General features: G+C 42.4%; 2 protein-coding genes and 1 pseudogene across 3 annotated transcripts in view; 1 reads left to right on the forward strand and 2 right to left on the reverse strand.

The window, feature by feature from the left end:
- Positions 1 to 1,788, reverse strand: part of LOC118369478 (anthrax toxin receptor 1-like) — a 53,737-nt gene extending 51,949 nt beyond the window's left edge. Inside the window, exon 1 of one of the 2 annotated variants that reach the window (XM_052498320.1) lies at positions 1,368 to 1,785. In XM_052498320.1, the coding sequence (XP_052354280.1) occupies positions 1,368 to 1,525 (158 nt within the window). In that variant the 5' untranslated portion in view covers positions 1,526 to 1,785. Of the gene's footprint in view, positions 1 to 1,367 lie in introns of both variants that reach the window. The other variant, XM_052498321.1, reaches the window with a different exon arrangement.
- Positions 1,789 to 3,628: 1,840 nt separating this feature from the next.
- prdm8 (PR domain containing 8) lies at positions 3,629 to 8,464 on the forward strand. Its single transcript, XM_035754663.2, has 4 exons — positions 3,629 to 3,969; positions 5,149 to 5,371; positions 5,747 to 5,978; positions 6,308 to 8,464. Exons 2-4 carry the CDS (start codon positions 5,156 to 5,158, stop codon positions 7,423 to 7,425), a joined length of 1,566 nt encoding a protein of 521 aa, XP_035610556.1. The 5' UTR covers positions 3,629 to 3,969; positions 5,149 to 5,155; the 3' UTR covers positions 7,426 to 8,464.
- An 8,874-nt stretch (positions 8,465 to 17,338) lies between these two features.
- Positions 17,339 to 25,925, reverse strand: LOC118369381 (pyruvate dehydrogenase E1 component subunit alpha, mitochondrial-like; annotated as a pseudogene).

A 25,925-nucleotide genomic window follows, 5' to 3' on the forward strand; every position in this document is an offset into this window, starting at 1 on the left:
GTGGGAGAAAATTGCTCATGTACAACACATTGCCAGTTTAGCCTAGCACCTTATGATGACTGCTGTTGTCAGAGTTCTCAGCGTGTTCAGACACGCCGGCCTGCGTCCTCCTCTAATAACCTCTCCTCGCCTCTTTGATCTGTATCAGATGTACCAGAAATGTTGCGAGGTTAGACGGCCCGAGCCTCTGCTCTGGGACTGGAGCGATCACATAGACAGAGTAGACTACTGTTGTTATGATGACTATCGTCTATGGCATTCTAGTAGCGGGGATTGGCCTATTCTGAACGAGTAGCAGCCTTTGTAGGTAGGGCCAGGAGGTTTTCCTGAAAATGACCTGGCCGGGAGAAACTCTGGGCCCTATAGTCACAGGACATAACATTAGTCTGTAACACGCCATAATCATTTTTAAGCCATTAATAGATCATTCATAAATGCATGTTTTATTGACATGTTACACAATTTGTCAACCGTTACTGCTAGTTTATTAGACATCAGTAAGCTGTGTTAAACATCCAAAAACCCAACCGCAGCCAAGAAACAATAGCAGGATGAGAGAGAGGATACCGTACCAAAGACTTTTTAACACAGCCTCTAACAGTAGGTCTTTGTGCAGTCGGGAATACAGCTGCTGTACACCTCAGGGGTGATATATTCTTTAAAAATACCATTACTCTTCAAGGTTTTCACTGTCTGTCTGCCAGTGAACCATTCACTCTGCTGTTCTGTGCCTATGAGAAGGTTCTGCCCTCCCCATATCCTATCCTTAACCATTGGGGGAAAGCACCACGCTGACCTCAGATCAGTGTCTAGAGGGATAGCTTCCTATGGTCTGCCTGGCAGCTGCAGCAGTGTCTACTGGCGTCATCAGTCTGTAACTCAATTCCTGCATCCTGCCTGCCCTGCCTATCCCCTGGGGGAGAACAACTGTTTGCCCCAGAAGCTTTCAGTGGGCTGGAGGGGAGGACTATGCCTTTATCACAATGAACGAGGTGTTTACATCAAAACAGGCTACACAATCGAATGGCCACATGAAGTTAATGACAGACACTCCTATTCAATCAAATGAATCTGAGACAACACACAAGTAAAGACCTAAAAATGTAGCATGCACTACTGTTTTTTGTTTATTGTTGAGGGAGGAAATATCAAAATAATCCAAATAATTTGAGTAAAAATATAATAGCGGAAAAAGTTACTGGTGGCATAGCTTGCTTGTCAGGGCGGTTTTGAAAATATGGGAGAAAGAATTGGGAGACCGGCGCGCTGCTTCTCCCGGCAGTCAGTTTGACAGATAACTGGGCGGGTTGCAAGTAGATGTGCAGTGAGGAGGAAGTAACAAGTCATAAATGAAAACGGACACTTACTTGTCGAGGACAAAGTATAAATCGAAGGCACCTTGACAGGACCTCTCCTCCTGCTGTTCTTCTTTCATCTCTCCTTTTACGGAGGGAAGTTTGACAGTAAAAATCGCTAATCCCAAAAACACCACGGCTATAGACACGCTAATGGCAGCTCTCGCCATCTTTCCCGGACAGTTGTGTAGACTAACACCTCAAAACATCACCGAGTCCGAAATGTCTCTCACATTATAGTCTTGATGATAATGATTCACTCCAGGACAATGTAACGGTGCGCAAGTTTCGATATGGTGGTCATTAGATCGGTTGTCCACGGTGATGCGATAAACAGCCGTCAGTCCCAAATCCCTCTTCACTCCGGATTTCTCGCCTCAAGCAGCTCCTGGTGGTGTTGTGGAGGACAGGACTCAGCTCAATATTTCTTAGACAGGCACCGATCAGCCAGAATACTTCCCATTTCCGGGATAAAAAATCATCATAATGAATATCCCGATAGCCCTATAATAGGTTGGGAAGTTAAATAGGCAACAAAGATATAGGAAACGACTCACATTTCACTATGCACAAGAAAGTGCCTCTTTCTCCCCACCCTACAAAAAAATGACGGATGATGAGAGATGTGGACTTTAAAAATACATAAAAAGTTCAATTTGAGATCCAGACGTTTTAGTTGCTGTATTGGCTGTGCTTTGAGATTATGGCGCATTGGAAATGGATGGCAAAACATTCTGTTTAAGATTGAAACAGCAAAATATGTATTGTTATGCTTGTTAAAAGTGGCATTTACATAAAGTTATTTAAAAATGCAATTACATGTAAAAAAAAAGAAATATATGTTTTGTAATTCTTTCTCCACCCCACGTCTGGATTTCGAGCGCATCAGATGAGGGCATACCAGTTAGCGGCGGTGGCGAGGCGCACACACCCCCGGGCACAGATTTAATTTATGCCAACTACCAATTAGTGTAAGGGTGAATCGAGTATCGGAGGAGAGGTGTCCTGACATCTTATTGTTTAGTCAGAGAGAACATCTTTCCGGTGAAACGCTGTTCTTCACAAGTCTACTCAATATGATTCAGCCAAAATGTCTGATAAAACAGGATGCTGAATTGACTGGATTGTAGAGCTGTGGATGCAAAAAGTAAAGAAACACATATTTCATACAATTTATAAATGTCCCTACGCATCATATTTCAACGAATGTATGACATCTACTAAAAAGTGATTGGTAGTAAACGTATTTGAGTTTCAGGAAATGCATTAGCTCTGTTGTGCATACAGTGCATAAGAGAGAATGACAAATTGGCCTCTCGCTGAGGTGATAATAACGATAGGATACTGGTTAATTTTCAGGGGCTAAATGTAAAATTGAGCATTAGCTTACTAAATGCCATCTGATCCAGGGGGTACGGCCGAGCCACTGGGCAAATGCATTATTCGTCAAATTAAACTGGAAACGATTTAAAAAAAATATTATCTAATGAGAATTTAGTAGATTATTCTGCATCACGGGTTTAGTTGGGGTAAATATAATCTCTTCCAGGCTGAGAAATGTGTAAAATGCATTAGAACTACCATGGGACTATTGGAAATGTTTCAGCTTCGGTTGGTGGCCTACTATTTAGGGATAATGTCAACATGTATTTGGTATTTGAAGATTGAAAATTAAATGATTATACTTTGTCACTAAATATCACTGACACATAGGAAATACTTCTGCATACAGCTGGGTGTAAATTAAGTTTGAATAGGACCACTTCGAAATATTGTGTTCTATGGATTTGAATAGCATTCTTATGCAATTGAACATACATTTCGATGGAGGCTACATTTATGCTGAGTTAACATAGCTACGTAGCCTTCTCATTTCCATGCTCCTAACCAAGAACATTAGATAGATCCATGTTCGATTTGTCAACACAGGCATGACTTGTATGGTTTTCCCAGAGAAGATGGATAACAAAACTTAATAACAATTTGTTTGGGTAAAAATGAAGCATAACGTTATCTCTTTGCAACTAACAATTCGACTCTACTAAACAATACTGACAATGAATTGTGCAACCTTGAGCAAAAATGGGCATCTCTCTCTCTCTTTACCAGTTCAGAGTTCCTCTTATGCTAATTATCCTGACTGTAAACCAGAAAAGAACCAATCAGAGTTTCCCTGGAGGGACTGACGTAAGGTAGAGCGTGTGTATGTGTGTGGTGTGTGTGTGTGTGCGCGCGCGCGAGCAACGCCTCACTATTCCTGTCACTGATGGAGATAATGGGCTTGTTCCGACATTGCAGCCGAGAGTGCAGGCGAATGCCGATCAACAAAGACCTTGCATCATAAATAACCACTCATTAATATTTGTAGATCAGTCAGTCAGTCACAATTTACCCATGATACAATACGGTTTTGATCCTCTCGAACACGGTCGTTAAGTGTGTGTGTGAGCGGAGCAGAGAGGCAGTAACGAGGCAGACACTGTCGTGATCACTCTCGTTCTCAGACCGTAACAGCAACCGAAGGAAGGAGAATCGTTCTAGCGGCCAGTGTACCTGCTGATAACCAGCCTCCTCGCGGACATACCGAACCACACGCTACCTCCACGACCAGACGGTGAGTGGGCTATGGGCATGCAACAGACACTTTTGGGTTCTCTTGGATTAGTTTTTTTTTTTGGAAAAGGGAAATTGTTATCTCTAGCAAAGCTTTACGCTACAACTGGTGTTTGTTTGTGAATGAAAACCTTCTCATCAGACATTGTTAGGCTTTTACATTTATTGGAAAAATACCTACATCTTTATATAAATGTTTTATTTAATATGCATTTGTATTTGATATATCCAGAATAAATATTCCTTATTAATCAAAAGCCTATAGCCTACACTAAAATAGACACAACGTCCAGCTGAAGTAAATATACCAAAAACCTGTGAATGGACATTGTTTACAACAAATCTCAGTGTGGCTATAATGAATATATTAATATGACCAAACTGACTCGAAGCAGAGACGCATGTAGACCAACGAGGCAGTTGCAGCGCAGAAGGGAAGACAATTGGACAAACCGGCTGAAAAACTGAGACAAAGGACGCTAGAAGTCAAAACCATTTTACATGCCTGCTACACATTGTCGGAGAAAATTTAGCTGAATGATTTCATAAATCAGAATTTGCCACTCAAAAATATGGTTGAAAAATATAAACTACAAAAAGTCAAATCATGTTTAAAAAACAACAACTTATAAATGACAACGATGCCACGGGGATTATGAACTCTCAAATATGTGGTTTTAAACATTTAAAAGTATGTATATGTAATAATATTGAACGTGATTCATATTGTGGCATAATAAAGATACAGTATGATTAACCAAAAAAACATATTTTCCTATAGGTCTAATTGTATCTGGAGTCTGAACTATTTGCTATTAAAAAATGGATTTCTGATGGAAAACAACGAATATTTCGATTAAATGAATAGGCCTATTTATTCAGAAATAGAAAACGAATCAAAACCTCTAGTCATAGATCTAGTCTACTATTTTCGAAACGAATAAATTATAGTGATATAGGGCTACTTATTTGGGATTTTGCATGTTTAAGCCAAATTGATCAGGCCCACGTTTTAATATAAGAATGCAATACATTTTTACAATTATTTAACAAAAGCATCACATTCAAACGCTCCATTCCTCACCTTTAAAATGTCATACACTTTGGATCAGACGGCGATAAAATAACATTCATTCTTTAAACAATGGAAAGTTATTAACGCGTTTTGTTTTTCCTACAGGCTAACCATGGACCAGAGTTTTTTATCTCGTTCCCTCTGGACCAGTGAGGGTAAATTCCTCCAGCACCACGCGACAGACCTCTATACCAGCGTGCACGTCACTCGCAACATCCCAGCTGGGGCACAGTTCGGCCCGTGCATCCTTCAGAATACTTTCTATGACACGGTCGCCTTCATAGCGCTCAAATCCCGCGACAAGAGAAGCAAATCATACGTGTTCAGAGTAAGTTCGTTTTTTTTGAATATTTATTAATAACACAATTTAACTTGCAAGCTAGGATACCACAGAGACAATGAACACATTATACCTTCATAAAAACATAGGCTAAATCTAAATCTTATAAAAAAGAGCCATCAACAACAAAATGACATGTTCTACAATGAGATATGTGTGTTGGTGTAGCCTAATACATTTTCATTGCCATCCATATAGGCTATCCGTGGGAAATGATTGACCATGCCATTCGGTCACATTTGCACCTTTACAAATTCGAATCAATTCAGTGTTTTCACTATGACTGAGGAGAGGTGAACCTCATTGAAACTTTTGACAATGTTGTCTCTATGAAAGAATATTAACAATGATTTCTCTCAACAGGTGGACCCGGAGGCTATGCGGAGCTCTGCTCTCGTGCTGTCCTGGCTGCGACTGGTGCAGGCGGCGTGTGGCAGGGAGGAACAGAACACCGAAGCGTTCCTGAAGGGAGGCCAGCTGTATTTCCGGACCACCAGGGACATACGTCAGGAAGAGGAACTGTTGGTGTGGTATGACCAGGAATTGTCACATCTACTGGGCTTCACTGACATCTCAGCCAGAGGACAACACGAAGGTGAGAGAGAAATAGACACGTGGGAAAGCGCTATAGAAATACAACTCTTCGTCACCATCCTAATCATCATCCTCCTCATTTCAACATATAGGCTTACTAATGTTACGGATGTTGTTTGCTTGTTTTAGCATTTTGCTAGGAGTTTTGTTGTAGCCTGCGTAAATGCGTAATGCATTATTGGAAAATACAGAAGGAAGAGGAAACGACTGAAATTCTTCAGATAATATATATGGACTATTGTTATTTGATAAGTTTATATCTGAGTTAATTTTCCCCTAATGTGTTTTTTAATGTACATATTAACGAACAAATTGTATATCTCTTCACAGAGCTTAAATGCGCAACATGTAACCAGGTGTTCAAGAATGAGCATCCCTATTTGGCCCACTGCCGCTTCCTGTGCGCGCAGGTGAAGTATGACGCGCTGAGCAGAGAGGCCTACGAACACAAACACATGGAGATCAAGCGGCAACGACGCGTCACAGACTTCCACAACATCGCTAGGGATCTGGAACATAAAAGATACGGCGCCAGTGAAGACGCAGAGATTTCCCCGCGGAAATGGAAACACGAGGAGACGGGTTATCCCCGATGGAGGAAACCTGTGCTACTTGAGAAAACCAACATATCGAACAACAACAACATCACACAGATAACCAGAGACTACCACCCCACTGCGCCAGAGTCAACTGGCTCTGCATTGAAACTGAAGGCGGAGAAGTACCAGCTCAAAAAGGACCACGTGGAATGTAAAAATAGTGCGTTTACAGAGGTTGGAGCAGCGAAAATTTGTTTTACGCATGAGAAAGAAAAGCCAACGGAGGCTGATTCTGAGACAGTGCGGGAGATGAGCGCTGATTTAAACTCAAACAGCAACAGCAGTGCCTTTTCATTCGTTCTGCGCAGTGGAGCGGAGGAGCAGAAAAGCGCTTTCTGTAAACCCTATAAAAGGACTTCTAACGGCTCTACAGCGCACCCATCCAACACATTACCTGCTCAATTGAACCGCCTAGAGGATGTGAGAGACGTTTTTACCTCAAAGACGGTTCTGAGATACAACAATCTATTGGCTACTAATATGTTGAATGGTGATTTACCTCGCGCACAGACACTACCTACACAGGTTAATGGAAACGCTTTCCCGTACGCGCCAGAGCACTGGTCCAGGAGCATTGGAGACCAACTACAAACCACGCCGTCTTTAACAATTCTTCCACCAACGTTTACCTCCATTGGGGTGTCAGTGCAAAACTGGTGCGCCAAGTGTAACCTCTCCTTCCGCATGACGTCTGACCTAGTGTTACACATGCGCTCGCACCACAAGAAGGAGTTCGCGGCGGAGTCCCAGGTGAGGAGGAGGCGAGAGGAGAAACTTACCTGCCCTATCTGCCACGAGTTCTTCCGGGAACGGCACCACCTTTCACGTCACATGACATCGCACAATTAAAACCCATTTTGCATAAGAAAAGCCATTAGAAAACGTATATTTAAAGAAAACGACATCGGACATACTGTATGTAATTACAAGAGTAGAACAGAGTAATTTAGAGTAATTAAGCATTTAATGACAATTTGAAGTCACTAACATCTTAATGTAGGACCATCCACTTGTGATTATCGATCATTACGCATTAGGGCGTATTTGGGCACGTAGGTTCTCATTCAGGATTTCACACAGTGTCCACTAGATGTCCACAGAATACGAAATTGAATACACAACATATTCATTTTGATTATCTGCATAGTGGGTGATAGGAATATTGTGTGTAATTGGGATTATAAGGTTCTATCTGAATATTTGTCAAAATGGAGTTATGGACATTCTTGTTTTACTCAGTGTTCTATATAGTACTCTAAATGCCCCAATTAATGTTGTTAAGTTAAAAACAGTACACAATCAAAATTACTGACACCATTCAAACCAATGAGGGTTCAGAACTTTAAAGACAATTATCTCAGAATCATATTTTTTTTTGCCGATTTAAAGTCCCAAGCTCTCGGTATGTCTGATCCGTGCCTTATTGAAACTCAGGGTGGGACTGAAGAGAGAGACTGAAGGTCTCTTGCAGCTCTTGCTTTTGACCTCTGATTGTTATAAACATGTTTTCAATGTCTATTACTCAATGTGTTTGACGAGACCTACAGTATTACCAGAGCTTGTACGGGGATAGATGTGTAGATTCATTGAGCTTTTAAAAAAAATGTAAAACAACAACAACAACAACATCAGATCCAAACTCCACTTTGCCCTGTGTTTTCTTTAAACTTCCATAAAGACATTTTGTGTGAAACATATGGACATTGTATTACTTGACCCACCATATTCCCTGGCTTCACCCATACGTGACACAAGACATACAACCTGAACTATTTGTCCCATTTCATTTTGGCCCATTTAATGTATTGCTGAATAAAAATATACAGATGAAAATGACTGCAAATAACAAGAGTGGATGATAATATGGAAACACATCATTTATCTTTTTGAAGGCCATGTTAGCAAGTTGTCTCTCATATGTTTGAGACGTCATTGCCGTAAATCGCTTCTAATTCCAACAGGTGGCATCAGCCACCAATTTCCCTCCAATCCAACGGCCAGTGAGTCCAGTGGCCTCAATCTCATTCCAAGATACTTGCTGTTCTTTTTTTTACCTTGTTTAAAGGTGGGTAACGACTCATCTATGAGGCCAGGTGGGGCTAGTATCCAAACCAACAATACTGGTCAAGGTGTTATTAGGGAATTCTTTATAGTTCTGAAAAACATCAACTAATTGCGTCATTAAAAAAAAAACGTTTTTTTTGTTAATCTCATTCACAATAGTCTGACTCGTGTCTTCGTGTGTCAACCATCAAGCTAATAAGACATAATCTACAAGGTGACAGCGAGAACAGTCTTAATCACTTGGTCCCCATTTAATCAGATCCACTTTACCCGAAATCCGCATAGCTGATGTTTTGACGAAGTGGAACTGCGCTGTCAAATCCACAAGCGCGGCTTCCCGAAAACACTGTTGCGGTGAGATAACTCGAGCTGTTGCACTATGATGATACGAGCAGTACTTATCTCAAAGAGCGTTCATAAACCAGCTCTATGAGCAGACCCCCCCAGTTGAAACTTGTTCCCCAAACTTGTGCCCCCTCAGTTATGCTTTGATGTCCCTGTATTAAAATAGCAAAAAGTTCACATTTTTGAGTGACGGGTTGGCGCAAAATCTGTGTCTCTGCTGCGCTGTGTCAGCACAGTGGACAGTGTGGAAAGCCACTGAGGGGGACATTAGACGCGATAGAGTCAAGAGGGGAGGGGGGCAGTATACCTTTTCTGTCTGTGATGGAATATATTCTCCGAAAAGACAATCAACTTGCCAATGCACCGCACCATACCTCACTATGCCACACGATATTCAAAATTAAATCATAGGGCTCATGAGTCCACAGCTCCATGCGGAAACTAATTTTCCACTTTGACAAACGTGTTCAGTCAGCACAGAAGGAACATGCTACACCTGAGGAAAGCTCAACTAATCCAACTGGCGTTTGAAGGGGATCCTACAATAATATTTCGAGGAGAATGGAATGATCGATTACTCAGAAAAACAATCCAGCTTGTTGGTTTTTGGTGGTATAGCCAGTGGCGTCATTTCAGCGAAAATCGAGAGTATGGAATGGCAAAGTGGCTTCCATAGCAAGCAAGCTATTCAACAGCCTTGCTTTAGTGTGTAGGGCGCTGTCCATGGTGCTGATAGAGCGCAGTGGAGATTTCGCCGCAACCAGTCACTTCCTTTTCAAAAGCACTCAATGGTGTCGGCATTTGAACTTTTAGTTTTATTGTGGTATCGATGATATAAGCATAATTCAATATAATTCCAATGTGAGAACCCAAATTACGCCCCTGGGTCTAGCTACATATCGGTATGTTTCATCCTAGAAATAGATACCTTCTATTATGGTTTTCTTTGTAGCCTATTGTTATTTCGTGGTTGTAAAATGGAACTGTACGTAAGCTGCCGTTTCTGTACTCATGAGCGGCATGGTTTTCCCATGCTTGAAGCGGTCTTATAGGCCTATTTGTTTGGCAAGGCAACTGTGCATGGCTGCAACTCACTGATGTAGGTATCTCACTGCAACTCACTGATGTTTTGGATATTTGGATCTCTATTCGCCATTTGTTTATTGCGTTTATTTATTGCTAATGTAACTAGCCTAAATATAGATTGATATTCAGATTTTATACTAAGCCGAACTGCTATTCAGTATTTTTGTTTGGATGCATGATTAACTAGGCAACTACTTTCAGCATTTAGTTTGCTGAGCTGTTTGTTATAGTGAGCTCGAAAATTGTTGTGACAATAACCTCGTTTCCATCTACTGTTTTTCTGAGAGTAGTCATACCGTGTATAAAAAAAAGAATCCCGACAGCTGTGATGGAAGGCGGAAGTTTGGTAAATGCCAACAGATAATTACTTCCTTCGACATGGTGGGATCTTTTTGTGTCGGTAAAATTAATTATGCGAGGAATGGGGACGGGAACGCATTTATGCGGGAATATTGATAGAATTGACCATCATATTGAAGGTAACTTGGAATCACACGATGATATGTTGTGTGGTCCTCCCACTACGACTAGGGAAACCATGTAGTTTATTAGGCTACAGATAAAATACTTTATGATCAACTTCACAGGGCGGTGAAAGTGCACGGTGACCTTGATTCTCCTTTCCAATAAATATCTGATTCTGGTGTCATGATAACGGTCGATGCTTAACTACCGTTTGACAAATACAAATATCCTTGATGTTATCCATAATCATTTCATCATGTAGACTACCTGTTGGCTATATGCCAGCTGTTGGCACACGTGCCAAGACCAGAGGTTTTGTTACAAAACAATCTGCAGAGTCGAAAATGTTATTCATACTATACAAATCACAATAAAGACCACCACAGTGACAGTCACTTCATCCTCATGTTGATGTATTTTTTCATATATCATATATGGTCCTGTGAAAGTACATCGTCATGTCCCTGACAAACGGGAGACATCGATCAGGAGGAATAGACACACCATCCGTGGTACCATGAGGTTGTAGATGGCCTTTGCTGGACACTGCTGCCGTTTTTCTAGCTCCTGCTGCCATTTCTTTAATAAAAGAGAAAACGTTTTTTTTTGCAAACAAATCTCTATTTTTGATTTAAATGGCATTCTGTAGAAGGGTCCAGACACAATGGAATATGAAGTTGCGGATGAAGTTCAGAATGACACAATTTCATGTGTACAACATGTAAAGACCTGCATTACCACGGCTCAGAGCTTTGCCGTTTCTAAAAGGACATACAATATTTGGGTGTTTTTGGAACCCGACTAGCATCACTACTCTGGACGGTTCTCACTTAGAATATGTAGACAACTACAAATACCTAGGTGTCTGGCTAGACTGTAAACTCTCCTTCCAGAATCATATTAAACATCTCCAATCCAAAATTAAATCTAGAATCGGTTTCCTATTTCACAACAAAGCCTCCTTCACTCAAAGCCCCAAATACCACCCACCACTGCGACCTGTATGCTCTCGTCGGCTGGCCCTCGCTACCTATTCGTCGCCAGACCCGCTGACTCCAGGTCATCTATAAGTCTTTGCTAGGTAAAGCTCTGCCTTATCTCAGCTCCCTGGTCACGATAACAACACCCACCCACCCATAGCACGCTCCAGCAGGTATATCTCACTGGTCATCCCCAAAGCCAACACTTCCTTTGGCCACCTTTCCTTCCAGTTCTCTGCTGCCAATGACTAGAACAAATTGCAAAAATCGCTGAAGTTGGAGACTTATATCTCCCTCACTAACTTTAAACATCAGCTATCTGAGCAGCTAACCGATCGCTGCAGCTGTACATAGTCCATCTGTAAATACCCCATCCAATCTACCTACCTCATCCCCATATTGTTTTTATTTACTTTTTGCACACCAGTATTTCTACTTGCACATCATCATCTGCACATCTATCTCTCCAGTGTTAATTTGCTAAATTGTAATTACTTCGCTACTATGGCCTACATATTGCCTTACCTCCTCATGCCATTTGCACACAATGTATATAGACTTTTTCTATTGTGTTATTGACTGTACGTTCGTTTATTCCACGTGTAACTCTGTGTTGTTGTTTGTGTCGCACTGCTTTGCTTTACATTGGCCAGGTCGCAGTTGTAAATGAGAACTTATTCTCAACTGGCCAACCGGGTTAAATAAAGTTAAAATAAATAAATAAATACATCTTTAAATAATCTCCATGGGCTCCCTTGAGATACAATACGTACTCAAAACAAATGATTTCATAAACATATCGATTTTATTATCACACATGCACCACAGTGTCTGTTTTCAGATGTTTGAACTAGCATGGCTAATCATTATGATAGCACAGGCAACAAATATTTCCCACTCACAATGTCTCCCATCCAGAAAAGAGCTGATTGAAACACAAGATCAAACACACACACACTGTACCAAAGGATTCGGCTGCATGACAAGAGTACATACCATATCTGGCATATTGGTGTCTGTCTGAAGTTGTTTCACATAAACACGAAGCCGATAAAGTTTTCGGACAATTGGCAGGACACACACACCGGCAGAGGCCCCATTCCAGTCTCCTTCACCGGTCCCAAATCTTTCCCTAATGTTTCTTTGAAACATTGACATATTGTGCATTTGCAAAACTCGAAATAAAAGCACAAAACGGACCCTTGCAAGTAGAATACCAAGTAGTACCAGTGAAGTAGAAGTATGTCCATCTCTTCAGTGTTTATACCAAAAGGGACACCGGAAAATATGTGATGTAGACACAGGGGCGGGACTTAAGTTGCAAAACTCACTCAATATTGCCCCTCAAGTCTTTGCAAGGAATTATACAGCGATAATTACAATTCAGGTAAAGAGCATCACAGTCAGGCTGTAACACTAGTCATTGGAAGGAGTAGACCAAGGTGCAGCGTGGTGGCGTACATCTTTCTTTTATTGATGACACCGAAAAAACAACAAATACAAAACTAAATGCACTGTTCTGTAGGGCTGGAAAGCATCAGTACAAAAACAAGATCCCACAAACTAAGGTGGAAAAAAAGGCTGCCTAAGTATGATCCCCAATCAGAGACAACGATAGACAGCTGCCTCTGATTGGGAACCACACCCGGCCAACCAAGAAATATACAACATAGATTGCCCACCCTAGTCACACCCTGACCTAACCAAATAGAGCAACTAAAAGGATCTCTAAGGTCATGACACAGGCAGAAAAATCACATAATATTACCGCAGTCTAAGACCATCCACAGAACGTACTACATGCCAGGGACACTGAATTACATGCACTCAGAAATGTAATTATTCTGCTGGAGGTGTAAAACACTGTAGGGGACATACTGTATTTGCATATGTTATGGGTCTTGTGAAGGCTGCCTGAATTCTGGCAAAGAGTATGTTCTTTTATCTCGGCATGTCTACAGATTCTCCCTTCTCCCTGTTTTTGTTTGCTTGGAAATGTTGATACTGGAGACTGTTATCAGAAGAAACGGAGCAACCCAGCATTTATAGCAGCTAAGAAATTCATTGCCATTAATTGGAAGGTTGGTTGTCCTCCCTCCCTGTCCTTTTTTCTCAATTTCTGCCTGAATGATGTGCCCAAAGTAAACTGCCTGTTGCTCAGGCCCTGAAGCCAGAATATGCATAGAATTGGTACCATTGGAAAGAAAACATTTTGAAGTTTGTAGAAATGTTAAAATAATGTAGGAGAATATAACACAGTAGGAGAAAATCCAAAGAAAAAACAACCAGAATTCTTTTGTTTGTTGAGAGACCATCCTCTTAGAATGGCAAGTATAAGGTCATACTGAGAATTAGCTTCCTGGATGCAATTCCTGTGGCTTCCACGAGGTGTCAGTAGTCTATGTTCAAGGTTTCAGGCTTGTAACTTCAAAAACAGGGACCCCGTACAAGGACACAGTCTTGGAAATTCGTGTTTGCTCGCGCCATGAAAACAGGACTCACCTGCTGTCATGACTTCTACCGAAGGTAACTCCTTTCCCTGTTCGGGCGGCGTCCGGCGCTCGGCGTCACCGGTTTACTATCCGCTACCGATCCCTTTTCTGGTTGTTTTGTCTGTGTTCCTTTTCACACCTGGTTTCAATTGCATTTATTTCTGTGTGTATATATGGCACCTGTTACCTGCCTTAATTGGTGCAGGATTAAGCTTGTGGGCATTTGCGTTCGGTATTCTATGCTGTTTATTGTTTTCGCTATTACGTACGTGTATGTAGTGTCGGAACTGTGGTTGTTCCTCTGTGTATTGACACGAGTTTCTGTTCCTTCCAGAGCGTAGTTTTGGATTTTCATCTGTGCCAATTTTGTATTGGTGGACTATGGTGGACTATGTGTGTATACATATATCTATATTAAACACGCTTCTCAGAAATCCCTGCTCTCCTGCGCCTGACTCCTACACCTCTCACCGAGACGCACCTTATCACACCTGCTAAAATCGGTTTCCTATTGAGCATACTTCTTTCCGCAAGAAATATCATAGTTTGATTACATTTTAGGGTATCAGAGGAGCAAATAGAAATGTATTTTGACTTGTTGAAACAAAGCTTAGGGGTAGATCTTCAGATTACTTTCTCTGCATGTTGAACGAGTGGATTACTCAAATCGATGGTGCCAACTAAACTGACTTTTTGGGATATAAAGAAGGATTTTGTCTAACAAAACGACACTATAGCTGGGACCCTTTGGATGACAAATCAGAGAAAGATTGTCCAAAAGTAAGTGAATATTTAATCGCTATTTGTGAATTCATGAAACCTGTGCTGGTGGAAAAATATTTTTACGTGGGGCGCCGTCCTCAAACAATAGCATGGCATGTTTTCTCTGTAATAGCTACTGTAGATCGGACAGTGCAGTTAGATTAACAAGAATTTAAGCTCTCAACCGATATAAGACATGTACAGTGGGGCAAAAAAGTATTTAGTCAGCAACCAATTGTGCAAGTTCTCCCACTTAAAAAGACGAGAGGCCTGTAATTGTCATCATAGGTACACTTCAACTATGACAGACAAAATGACAAAGAAAATCCAGAAAATCACATTGTAGGATTTTTAATGAATTTATTTGCAAATTATGGTGGAAAATAAGTATTTGGTCACCTACAAACAAGCAAGATTTCTGGCTCACAGATCTGTAACTTCTTCTTTAAGAGGCTCCTCTGTCCTCCACTCGTTACCTGTATTAATGGCACCTGTTTGAACTTGTTATCAGTATAAAAGACACCTGTCCACAACCTCAAACACTGCAAACTCCAATATGGCCAAGACCAAAGAGCTGTCAAAGGACACCAGAAACAAAATTGTAGACCTGCACCAGGCTGGGAAGACTGAATCTGCAATAGGTAAGCAGCTTGGGTTGAAGAAATCAACTGTAGGAGCAATTATTAGGAAATGGAAGACATACAAGACCACTGATAATCTCCCTCGATCTGGGGCTCCACGCAAGATCTCACCCCGTGGGGTCAAAATGATCACAAGAACGGTAAGCAAAAATCCCAGAACCACACGGGGGGGACCTAGTGAATGACCTGCAGAGAGCTGGGACCAAAGTAACAAAGCCTACCATCAGCAAGGGCATTGAAGATGAAACGTGGCTGGGTCTTTCAGCATGACAATGATCCCAAACACACCGCCCGGGCAACGAAGGAGTGGCTTTGTATGAAGCATTTCAAGGTCCTGGAGTGGCCGAGCCAGTCTCCAGATCTCAACCCCATATACATTTTTGGAGGGAGTTGAAAGTCTGTGTTGCCCAGCAACAGCCCCAAAACATCACTGCTCTAGAGGAGATCTGCATGGAGGAATGGCCAAAATACCAGCAACAGTGTGTGAAAACCTTTTGAAGACTTACAGAAAACGTTTGACCTCTGTCATTGCCAACAAAGGGTATATAACAAAGTATTGAGGTAAACTTTTGTTATTGACGAAATACTTATTTTCCACCGTAATTTGCAAATAAATTCATAACAAATCCCACAATTTTCAGGATTTTTCCCCCTCATTTTGTCTGTCATATTTGAAGTGTACCTATGATGAAAATTATAGGCCTCTCTCATCTTTTTAAGTGGGAGAACTTGCACAATTAGTGGCTGACTAAATACTTTTTTGCCCCACTGTATGTATGTATATGTAACTAAATATTTAATATCCATAAGTTGTATGATTATTTCTTTGAATTGTGCGCCCTCCAGCGGGACGCCTAGGCCTAAACGGTTTTTAAGAAGGAATGAAATTCCACAAATGAACTTTTAACAAGGCCCACCTGTTAATTGAAATGCATTCCAGGTGACTACCTCATGAAACTGGTTGAGAGAATGCCAAGAGTATGCAAAGCTGTCATCAAGGCAAAAGGTGGCTACTTTGAAGAATCTAAAATATATTTTCACATAATAACACTTTTTTGGGTTACTACGTGATTCCATATGTGTTATTTCATAGTTTTGATGTCTTTACTATTATTCTACAATGTAGAAAATAGTACAAAATAAATAGAAAATCCTTGAATGAGTAGGTGTGTCCAAACCTTTGACCGGTACTGTACAAACAGCCAAATCTTAAAAACAGAGACCCTCCACACACTCTCCAAGCCAGCGGTGGACAACCCTGCTCCTGGAGAGCTATAGGGTGTGCGAGCTTACATATCAGCATTAACACACATGATACAGCTTATCAAAGACTTGATGAGAGGTTTTTATTTTTTTGAATTTTTATTTTTACCTTTATTTTACTAGGCAAGTCAGTTAAGAACAAATTCTTATTTACAATGACGGCCTAGGAACAGTGGGTTAACTGCCTGTTCAGGGGCAGAACGACCTTGTCAGCTCGGGGATTTGAACTCACAACCTTCCGGTTACTAGTCCAACACTCTAACCACTAGGCTACCCTGCCACTAGACTATATGCCGTATCAGGTTTGTTAGTGCTGGGCTGTCCAATGCAATTCACCTCCCATTCAAAGACCAATCCCTCAGTATCAGGAGAATACGTACCAATTCTGACATAATATAAAACAACATATTATACGCTACACAGTACATATTGTGAATAAATACTAGTGACATCACAGGGTCAGAGGTGATGAACTGGTTTGGAATGCTCCTACAGACTCAACTCTAACCACAATCTCATCTCCTAGTGCGAGAGAAGGGAATGAGAGGAGGAGGATAAGAAGAGAGGAGGAGTAGACTTTCACCCAGGGGTTGATGTGGCAGAGGGTTGAAGAGGATGTGTACCTGATGGACTGTAGTTTGGTCCAGATTCTGTGTGTGTGTGTCTAGAGGACAGACTTTAGTTTGACCCAGGGGTGTGGTCCGGCGTACCTCCATGGGCGGTTTGTTGGCGAAGATGTGGTTGCAGAGCTCGTCCAATGACGGCTCTGGCTCAAACTGGGCCCCATTCTCGTTCACCTTCCTGATCTTTACATCTATTTCTTAAGGATTGAAGGAGGGAATAAAAAAAATCATATTTGAGCACTTGGACCACCTGTGTGTGTGTGTTTGTGTGTGTGTGTGTGTGTGTGTGTGTGTGTGTGTGTGTGTGTGTGTGTGTGTGTGTGTGTGTGTGTGTGTGTGTGTGTGTGTGTGTGTGTGTGTGCATGTTGGTGAAAATGTGTGTACCTTGAGCTCCTTGACAGAAGCCACGTTGTTGGACAGCATGCATTCCTTCAGCATAGTGATGGGGTCACTCTTACTGCACACTTCCTGGATCTCCTCACGGGTATGGTTGCTACAGGAAGTTAAATCTCACACAGGCAGATGGGTTAGACCTGATTAGCAGGGTTCAGCTCTAGCCCTTGGTTGATGAGAGAGAGAAAGACAGAGCCCTGGAAAGGAAGCGGTGCTAGAGTAATAGGATGCATCCCAAACCAATACCGAACTAAAAGGGTGTCTAGACAGGTTCAAATAGGGAGTGAGGGAGAGTGGCAACACAAGAAGGTGGGTCAGGCTAAAACAGAACGGAGTACGGGATGAGAGAGAGAGTAGAGGAGGAGTGAGGAGGCTGAGAGAGACCCGGGGGTAGATAACGGTCACAGGGTCAGAGGTCAGAGATTACATCTCATCTAACCCCAGGGTCGCTCATGCTGTGTCCATGGTAACAGTAGGTCTCCAGCTCCATGACAATAGGACCCTGCCAGAGAGGTTTCCAATCCAAGAGAGTCGACAAGGTAGCCAACATCATGACAGTGCTGATCAGGGATTTCTATTGGAGCAGCAGTTTCTCAGCATCTTCCTATATCTATGCTTTTTGGCCCTGCAGTACACAAGGAGTGTCAGTAGTGGTTAAACGGGGACCAGTTGCAGCTCTGTACTGGAGTCTCTTCCACAGAGTCTCTCAGAGTTGGTCACATAGCCTCCCTCTGTCAGGGAAGAGACACTGGTGCGATACTAGAAGCTGATCATCACTCTGAGATTAGACTGTCTGAGACAAGGTTCTTAGCACTCTTTCAAGCTCTTAAACCACTTATAACATTCTTATCTCTGCACCAATCAGAACTCATCTTCTCAAACTCTACAAGCAATCATAGCTCACCTTCCTGGCTTTGCAGTGGTCTGCAGCGAACCTGTTGGCCTCCCTCACACACAAAACGTCCATGCCGTCCACCTATACCCAGAGTTAGGAAGGTCAATATAGCAGAGATACTGCACACTCACTGATTGTGTGTGTGTCCTACCATGAGGCCAGGAATATTGTTTCTTGAAGTACCCAGTGCGAGCAGAGGACCTCTCCACATGCGTTCCCATGCCAAACTTGTTTTTCTCACAGACGAAGATACACTGCTTCCACAGAGACATCATGTTGAAAGACTCAAAGATCTGGCCCTGATTGGACAAGAGGAGGAGAGTCGATGATGATGATGAAGATGACTACTGCAACCGTTAGATAGATAGAACAAGTCTCACCTGGTTGGCTGCTCCGTCTACAGTTTATTAGGCTACAGACAAAACGGTTATGATGAACTTCACAGGATAGGGAAAGTGCCTGTTGATGAGCTTGATGCTTTGACTCATTCCTCTCTGCCTCCTTCTTTCCACTCCTCTCCTCTTTTGACCTCACCCTCTCACCTTCCCCCCCTACTCACAAGGCAGGCAATACGCTCAACCTCATCTTTACTAGATGCTGTTCTTCCACTAACCTCATTGCAACTCCCCTCCAAGTCTCCGACCACTACCTTGTATCCTTTTCCCTCTCGCTCTCATCTAACACCTCCCACACGGCCCCTACTCGGATGGTATCGCGCCGTCCCAACCTTCGCTCTCTCTCCCCCGCTACTCTCTCCTCTTCCATCCTATCATCTCTTCCCTCTGCTCATACCTTCTCCAACCTATCTCCTGATTCTGCCTCCTCAACCCTCCTCTCCTCCCTTTCTGCATCCTTTGACTCTCTATGTCCCCTATCCTCCAGGCCGGCGCCCCTGGCCCGTGGCTCGACGACTCATTGCGAGCTCACAGAACAGGGCTCCGGGCAGCTGAGCGGAAATGGAGGAAAACTCGCCTCCCTGCGGACCTGGCATCCTTTCACTCCCTCCTCTCTACATTTTCCTCCTCTGTCTCTGCTGCTAAAGCCATTTTCTACCACTCTAAATTCCAAGCATCTGCCTCTAACCCTAGGAAGCTCTTTGCCACCTTCTCCTCACTCCTGAATCCCCCCTCCTCCCTCTCTGCAGATGACTTCGTCAACCATTTTGAAAAGAAGGTTGACGACATCCGATCCTCGTTTGCTAAGTCAAACGGCACCGCTGGTTCTGCTCACACTGCCCTACCCTGTGCTCTGACCTCTTTCTCCCCTCTCTCTCCAGATGAAATCTCGCGTCTTGTGACGGCCGGCCGCCCAACAACCTGCCCGCTTGACCCTATCCCCTCCTCTCTTCTCCAGACCATTTCCGGAGACCTTCTCCCCTACCTCACCTCGCTCATCAACTCATCCCTGACCGCTGGCTACGTCCCTTCCGTCCTCAAGAGAGCGAGAGTTGCACCCCTTCTGAAAAAACCTACACTCAATCCCTCCGATGTCAACAACTACAGACCAGTATCCCTTCTTTCTTTTCTCTCCAAAACTCTTGAACGTGCCGTCCTTGGCCAGCTCTCCCGCTATCTCTCTCTGAATGACCTTCTTGATCCAAATCAGTCAGGTTTCAAGACTAGTCATTCAACTGAGACTGCTCTTCTCTGTATCACGGAGGCGCTCCGCACTGCTAAAGCTAACTCTCTCTCCTCTGCTCTCATCCTTCTAGACCTATCGGCTGCCTTCGATACTGTGAACCATCAGATCCTCCTCTCCACCCTCTCCGAGTTGGGCATCTCCGGCGCGGCCCACGCTTGGATTGCGTCCTACCTGACAGGTCGCTCCTACCAGGTGGCGTGGCGAGAATCTGTCTCCTCACCACGCGCTCTCACCACTGGTGTCCCCCAGGGCTCTGTTCTAGGCCCTCTCCTATTCTCGCTATACACCAAGTCACTTGGCTCTGTTATAATCTCACATGGTCTCTCCTATCATTGCTATGCAGACGACACAATTAATCTTCTCCTTTCCCCCTTCTGATGACCAGGTGGCGAATCGCATCTCTGCATGTCTGGCAGACATATCAGTGTGGATGACGGATCACCACCTCAAGCTGAACCTCGGCAAGACGGAGCTGCTCTTCCTCCCGGGAAGGACTGCCCGTTCCATGATCTCGCCATCACGGTTGACAACTCCACTGTGTCCTCCTCCCAGAGCGCTAAGAACCTTGGCGTGATCCTGGACAACACCCTGTCGTTCTCAACTAACATCAAGGCGGTGGCCCGTTCCTGTAGGTTCATGCTCTACAACATCCGCAGAGTACGACCCTGCCTCACACAGGAAGCGGCGCAGGTCCTAATCCAGGCACTTGTCATCTCCCGTCTGGACTACTGCAACTCGCTGTTGGCTGGGCTCCCTGCCTGTGCCATTAAACCCCTACAACTCATCCAGAACGCCGCAGCCCGTCTGGTGTTCAACCTTCCCAAGTTCTCTCACGTCACCCCGCTCCTCCGCTCTCTCCACTGGCTTCCAGTTGAAGCTCGCATCTGCTACAAGACCATGGTGCTTGCCTACGGAGCTGTGAGGGGAACAGCACCTCAGTACCTCCAGGCTCTGATCAGGCCCTACACCCAAACAAGGGCACTGCGTTCATCCACCTCTGGCCTGCTCGCCTCCCTACCACTGAGGAAGTACAGTTCCCGCTCAGCCCAGTCAAAACTGTTCGCTGCTCTGGCCCCCCAATGGTGGAACAAACTCCCTCACGACGCCAGGACAGCGGAGTCAATCACCACCTTCCGGAGACACCTGAAACCCCACCTCTTTAAGGAATACCTAGGATAGGATAAGTATATCTTCTCACCCCCCCCCCCCCTTTAAGATTTAGATGCACTATTGTAAAGTGACTATTCTACTGGATGTCATAAGGTGAATGCACCAATTTGTAAGTCGCTCTGGATAAGAGCGTCTGCTAAATGACTTAAATGTAAATGTAATGTAATGTAAATGGTCTAATTCTGGTGACATGATGGCTGCCATTTGACAAGTTTGTCCAAAATAATCTCATCATGTAGTAGGCTATACCTGGTCTGTATCTGCAAGCTGTTGGGTTAGAGCGAACATGCCAATACCAGAGTGGACACATTCACTATATCTACAGTGGCTTGCGAAAGTATGCGCCCCCCTTGGCATTTTTCCTATTTTGTTGTCTTACAACCAGGAATTAAAATATTTGTTTTATTGTTAAACAAACAAGAAATAAGACAAAATAAAACTGAAAACTTGAGCATGCATAACTTTTCAACCCCCCCCCCCCCAAGAGCCACCTTTTGCAGCTTCAAGTTTCTTGGGGTATGTCTCTGCAAGCTTGGCACATCTCGCCACTGGGATTTTTGCCCATTCTTCAAGGCAAAACTGCTCCAGCTCATTCAAGTTGGATGGGTTCCACTGGTGTACAGCAATCTTTAAATCATACCACATATTCTTAATTGGATTGAGGTCTGGGCTTTGACAAGGCCATTCCAAGACATTTAAATGTTTCTCCTTAAACCACTCGAGTGTTTCCTTAGCAGTCTGCTTAGGCTCATTGTCCAGCTGGGCGGTGAACCTCTGTCCCAGTCTCAAATCTCTGGAAGACTGAAACAGGTTTCCTTCAAGAATTTCCCTGTATTTAGCACCATCCATAATTCCTTCAATTCTGACCAGTTTCTCAGTCCCTGCCAATGAAAAACATCCTCACAGCATGATGCTGCCACCACCATGCTTCACTGTGGAGATGGTTTTCTCGGGGTGATGAGAGAGGTTTGCACCAGACAGCGGTTTCCTTGAAGGCCAAAAAGCTCAATTTTAGTCTCATCTGACCAGAAAACCTTCTTCCATATGTTTGGGGAGTCTCCCACATGCCTTTTGGCAAACACCAAATGTGTTTGCTTATTTTTTCTTTAAGCCTGGCTGTTTTCTGACCACTCTTCCATTAAGGCCAGCTCTGTGGAGTGTACGGCTTAAAGTGGTCCTGTGGACAGACACTCCAATCTCTGCTGTGGAGCTTTGCAGCTCCATTCAGGGTTATCTTTGGTCTCTTTGTTGCTTCTCTGATTAATGCCCTCCTTGCCTGGTCCGTGAGTTTTGGTGGGCCGCCCACTCTTAGCAGGTTTGTTGTGGTGCCATATTCTTTCCATTTTTTAATATTGGTTTTAATGGTGCGCCGTGGGATGTTCAAAGTTTCGGATATTTTTTTTATAACTCAACCCTGATCTGTACTTCACAACTTTGTCCCTGACCTGTTTGGAGAGCTCTTTGGTCTTCATGGTGCCGCTTGCTTGGTGGTTCCCTTTGCATAGTGGTGTTGCAGACTCTGGGGCCTTTCAGAACAGGTATCTATATACTGGGATCATGTGACACTTAAATAAAGTCCACCTGTGTGCAATCTAACTAATTATGTGACTTCTGAAGGTAATTGGTTGCACATGATATTTTTTAGGGGCTTCATAGCAAAGTGAATACAATATGCACGCACCATTTTTTGAAACAAGTTATTTAAAAAAAATGTCACTTCACCAATTTGGACTATTTTGTGTATGTTCATTACATGAAATCCATATAAAAATCAAGTGAATTACAGGTTGTAATGCAACAAAATAGGAAAAACACCAAGGGGAATGAATACTTTTGTAAGGCACTCTACCTAACATTTTTGTCACAAAACTATCAGTAGGCCTAAAGCTGAAAATGCAATGTAAGCCCATTTAACTTGTATTTTTTATCCGATACCTGGAAATTCAATGGTTAAAGTGATTTTTTTTATGTGCACTACATATTTACACGTACTTTTATCCTCAACAAGTCAATTTGATTGAGACACAATTCTGATAGAAAAATGCAGCGGCCATATTGTTTTTATGCACATTTTAGAATATTCACATGAAAATATGTCGCCAATTGGATGGAAACCTAGCTATAGACACCCTACAGACTCTGTCAAGTGCGCTAGTCCGGCGTCACTTTGATTATGGCTGCACATCATGGTTGACCAGCAGAACCAAACATCTAAAGAATAAGCTACCAGCCAAACAAGCTTGTAATAATTGTACCCATAATCCCTCCTTCATACTCATCAGGAGGTTGAGCATTTTTTCGTTTGTATCTCTGTAATGTGTCTGTATCTATGTCATTGTATATGTCTATGTCATTGTATATGTATTGATTGACTGGGCACACACTGGTTGAATCAACGTTGTTTCTACGTCATTTAAATTCAATTATGTTGAATCAATGTGGAATAGACAATGAATTGACGTCTGTGCCCAGTGCGCACTGTGTGTGCACATATATATATATATATATATATATATATATTTATTTTATTTTTTATTTTACTGATAAATAAAATCAATCATTCTGAACTGTGCAGTGGCCACTTGCTGAATGGAAAAAGACACCTGTTACAAAACATCATTTAAAAAAATGACAATCAGAGTTTGTCAAGCCAAGCCTTCGATACTTGGTAAGCCTACAAGGTAGGAGGATGTATTTTCTGTTTTTGACAAGATTGACATAGTTTATTTATTGTAATGTTGAAAATGCAATCCATGATATTGAAGTGCCTGAAGTGTCAGTATGCTTTGTTTGTTAATTAATTCATACTTTTAAAAATATATTTTTTATTAAACAAAATACAAACAACACGATCATGACAACAACAAGACAAGACAACCACAAGAAGTGAGGACGATGTATATACATGACAATACTCAAACAGACAAACACACACGATACAACACATTTGGACAAAACAGTTATCGGCAATGCCATGGTGTAGCCTAATACCAAAATAACTAAATAAGGAAAACCATTGTTAGCTTACATTCCATGGCATGTGGAGCATTTAGCCTTTATAGTAACATATATTTACATAAATTATTATTGTTCAAAAACAGCTTCTCCCACTTTCTTTGATGCTGTTGAATTTTCTGATTTCTAGTAGCAATTGTACTTTGAAAAAATGAATCGGTGTATTGAAAATTGCTCAAAAAGGTTTGGTGTTAGAGATGTCAAATTGTGTGTTTTGTATATAAATATTTTACCTAGAAGAAGTACCGTGTTGTTATTTGAAGGACTATGAAGATTGAGGTCACCAAAAATGACAAGCTGAGGGTTATATCCCTCTAGATTCTAAGCCCTGTCTAAGCCGGGGGGGGGTTAAGCTAACATATGGAATTGTTTTAAGATGATCAGTCCATGCAAACAACAGATATCTCTACCTTAAAACAGACTGATTTTAAAATTATGTTAATTAGTTGCGGAAATTGTAGGCTAAGGGTTAATATGTAGTTTGATGGAGTGATGGGAAAGCCGGCCTTGAACTTGTAGCCAAAATGAGCTCATTGTTGGACATTACCAATTCAGATGGATTATGTCCTCCTCCTCTTCATTACAGAATCTGCATTTAGAGTCTTGCTCAATACCCCAAATGCAAAGCATTATCTTTGTTGACAGAATGTAAAAAACATCTTTAACTGAAAGGCTCTTGAGTATGTATCTGTTGTTGTTTTGTATGTGAGTTTGAAGACCTGCTTCCGTGATTATGGGTTGTCAAAGACATCCTCCCAGTATGTTTGAAACTTTTATGGAATTGCAGAAGTCGTGGAAATTCAAAGCAAATTGATATATTTCAGAATATATTTTATGTTTTTCTAACCATAAAAAAAAAGATATAATTCCCCATTCAAATGAATGACATCCGGCGCGTAACAGAGTGCTTATTTATGGTTAATGTGAATGAGGCATATCGCAGTTCCACCTCCAACAAAACACCAGCTATACGAATATCGGTTAAAGCGGATCTGCTTGAATCTGGAAATGCAACCACTCTCAAATTCATAGACAGAGCTATGGATCCAAGGACTGACCATCCATGATGTCAAAAGTGTAGTTTTAACCATGTTTAACGGGCGATACAGTTTTTTGTTCACATTTGCATTGTTTACAAACATTGGAATAAAAAAAGCCTACATTTTGATTGGTAAGGCAGTTGAACTAAGCTCATGAGTTATAGTCTTCAAGAATCAATGGGTATATTGCATTAATTAACAAGTCCAACATTGTATGTAGTAACTAAAGATTCTACCTTTAATCACGGGATATAATGGCTTGTCTACGGTGGCCTATAGGGGGCAAAGTCATTGTTAGTCTGTAACCTGAAGACAAAAAGAACCAGTGTCAAATGGCACACAAGGTCAACTATTTGGCAATTTCTTACATTGATAAAGCTGGAGAGATGACATTTCTTCTCAGTTTTACTTGTTAAGATTGAACTCACCTCTAGAGTGAGCTCTTTCCACATGATTGAGCAGGTCCAATTCCAT

Source organism: Oncorhynchus keta, chromosome 36, assembly GCF_023373465.1.
Source record: "Oncorhynchus keta strain PuntledgeMale-10-30-2019 chromosome 36, Oket_V2, whole genome shotgun sequence".
Taxonomy (NCBI): Eukaryota; Metazoa; Chordata; class Actinopteri; order Salmoniformes; family Salmonidae; genus Oncorhynchus; species Oncorhynchus keta.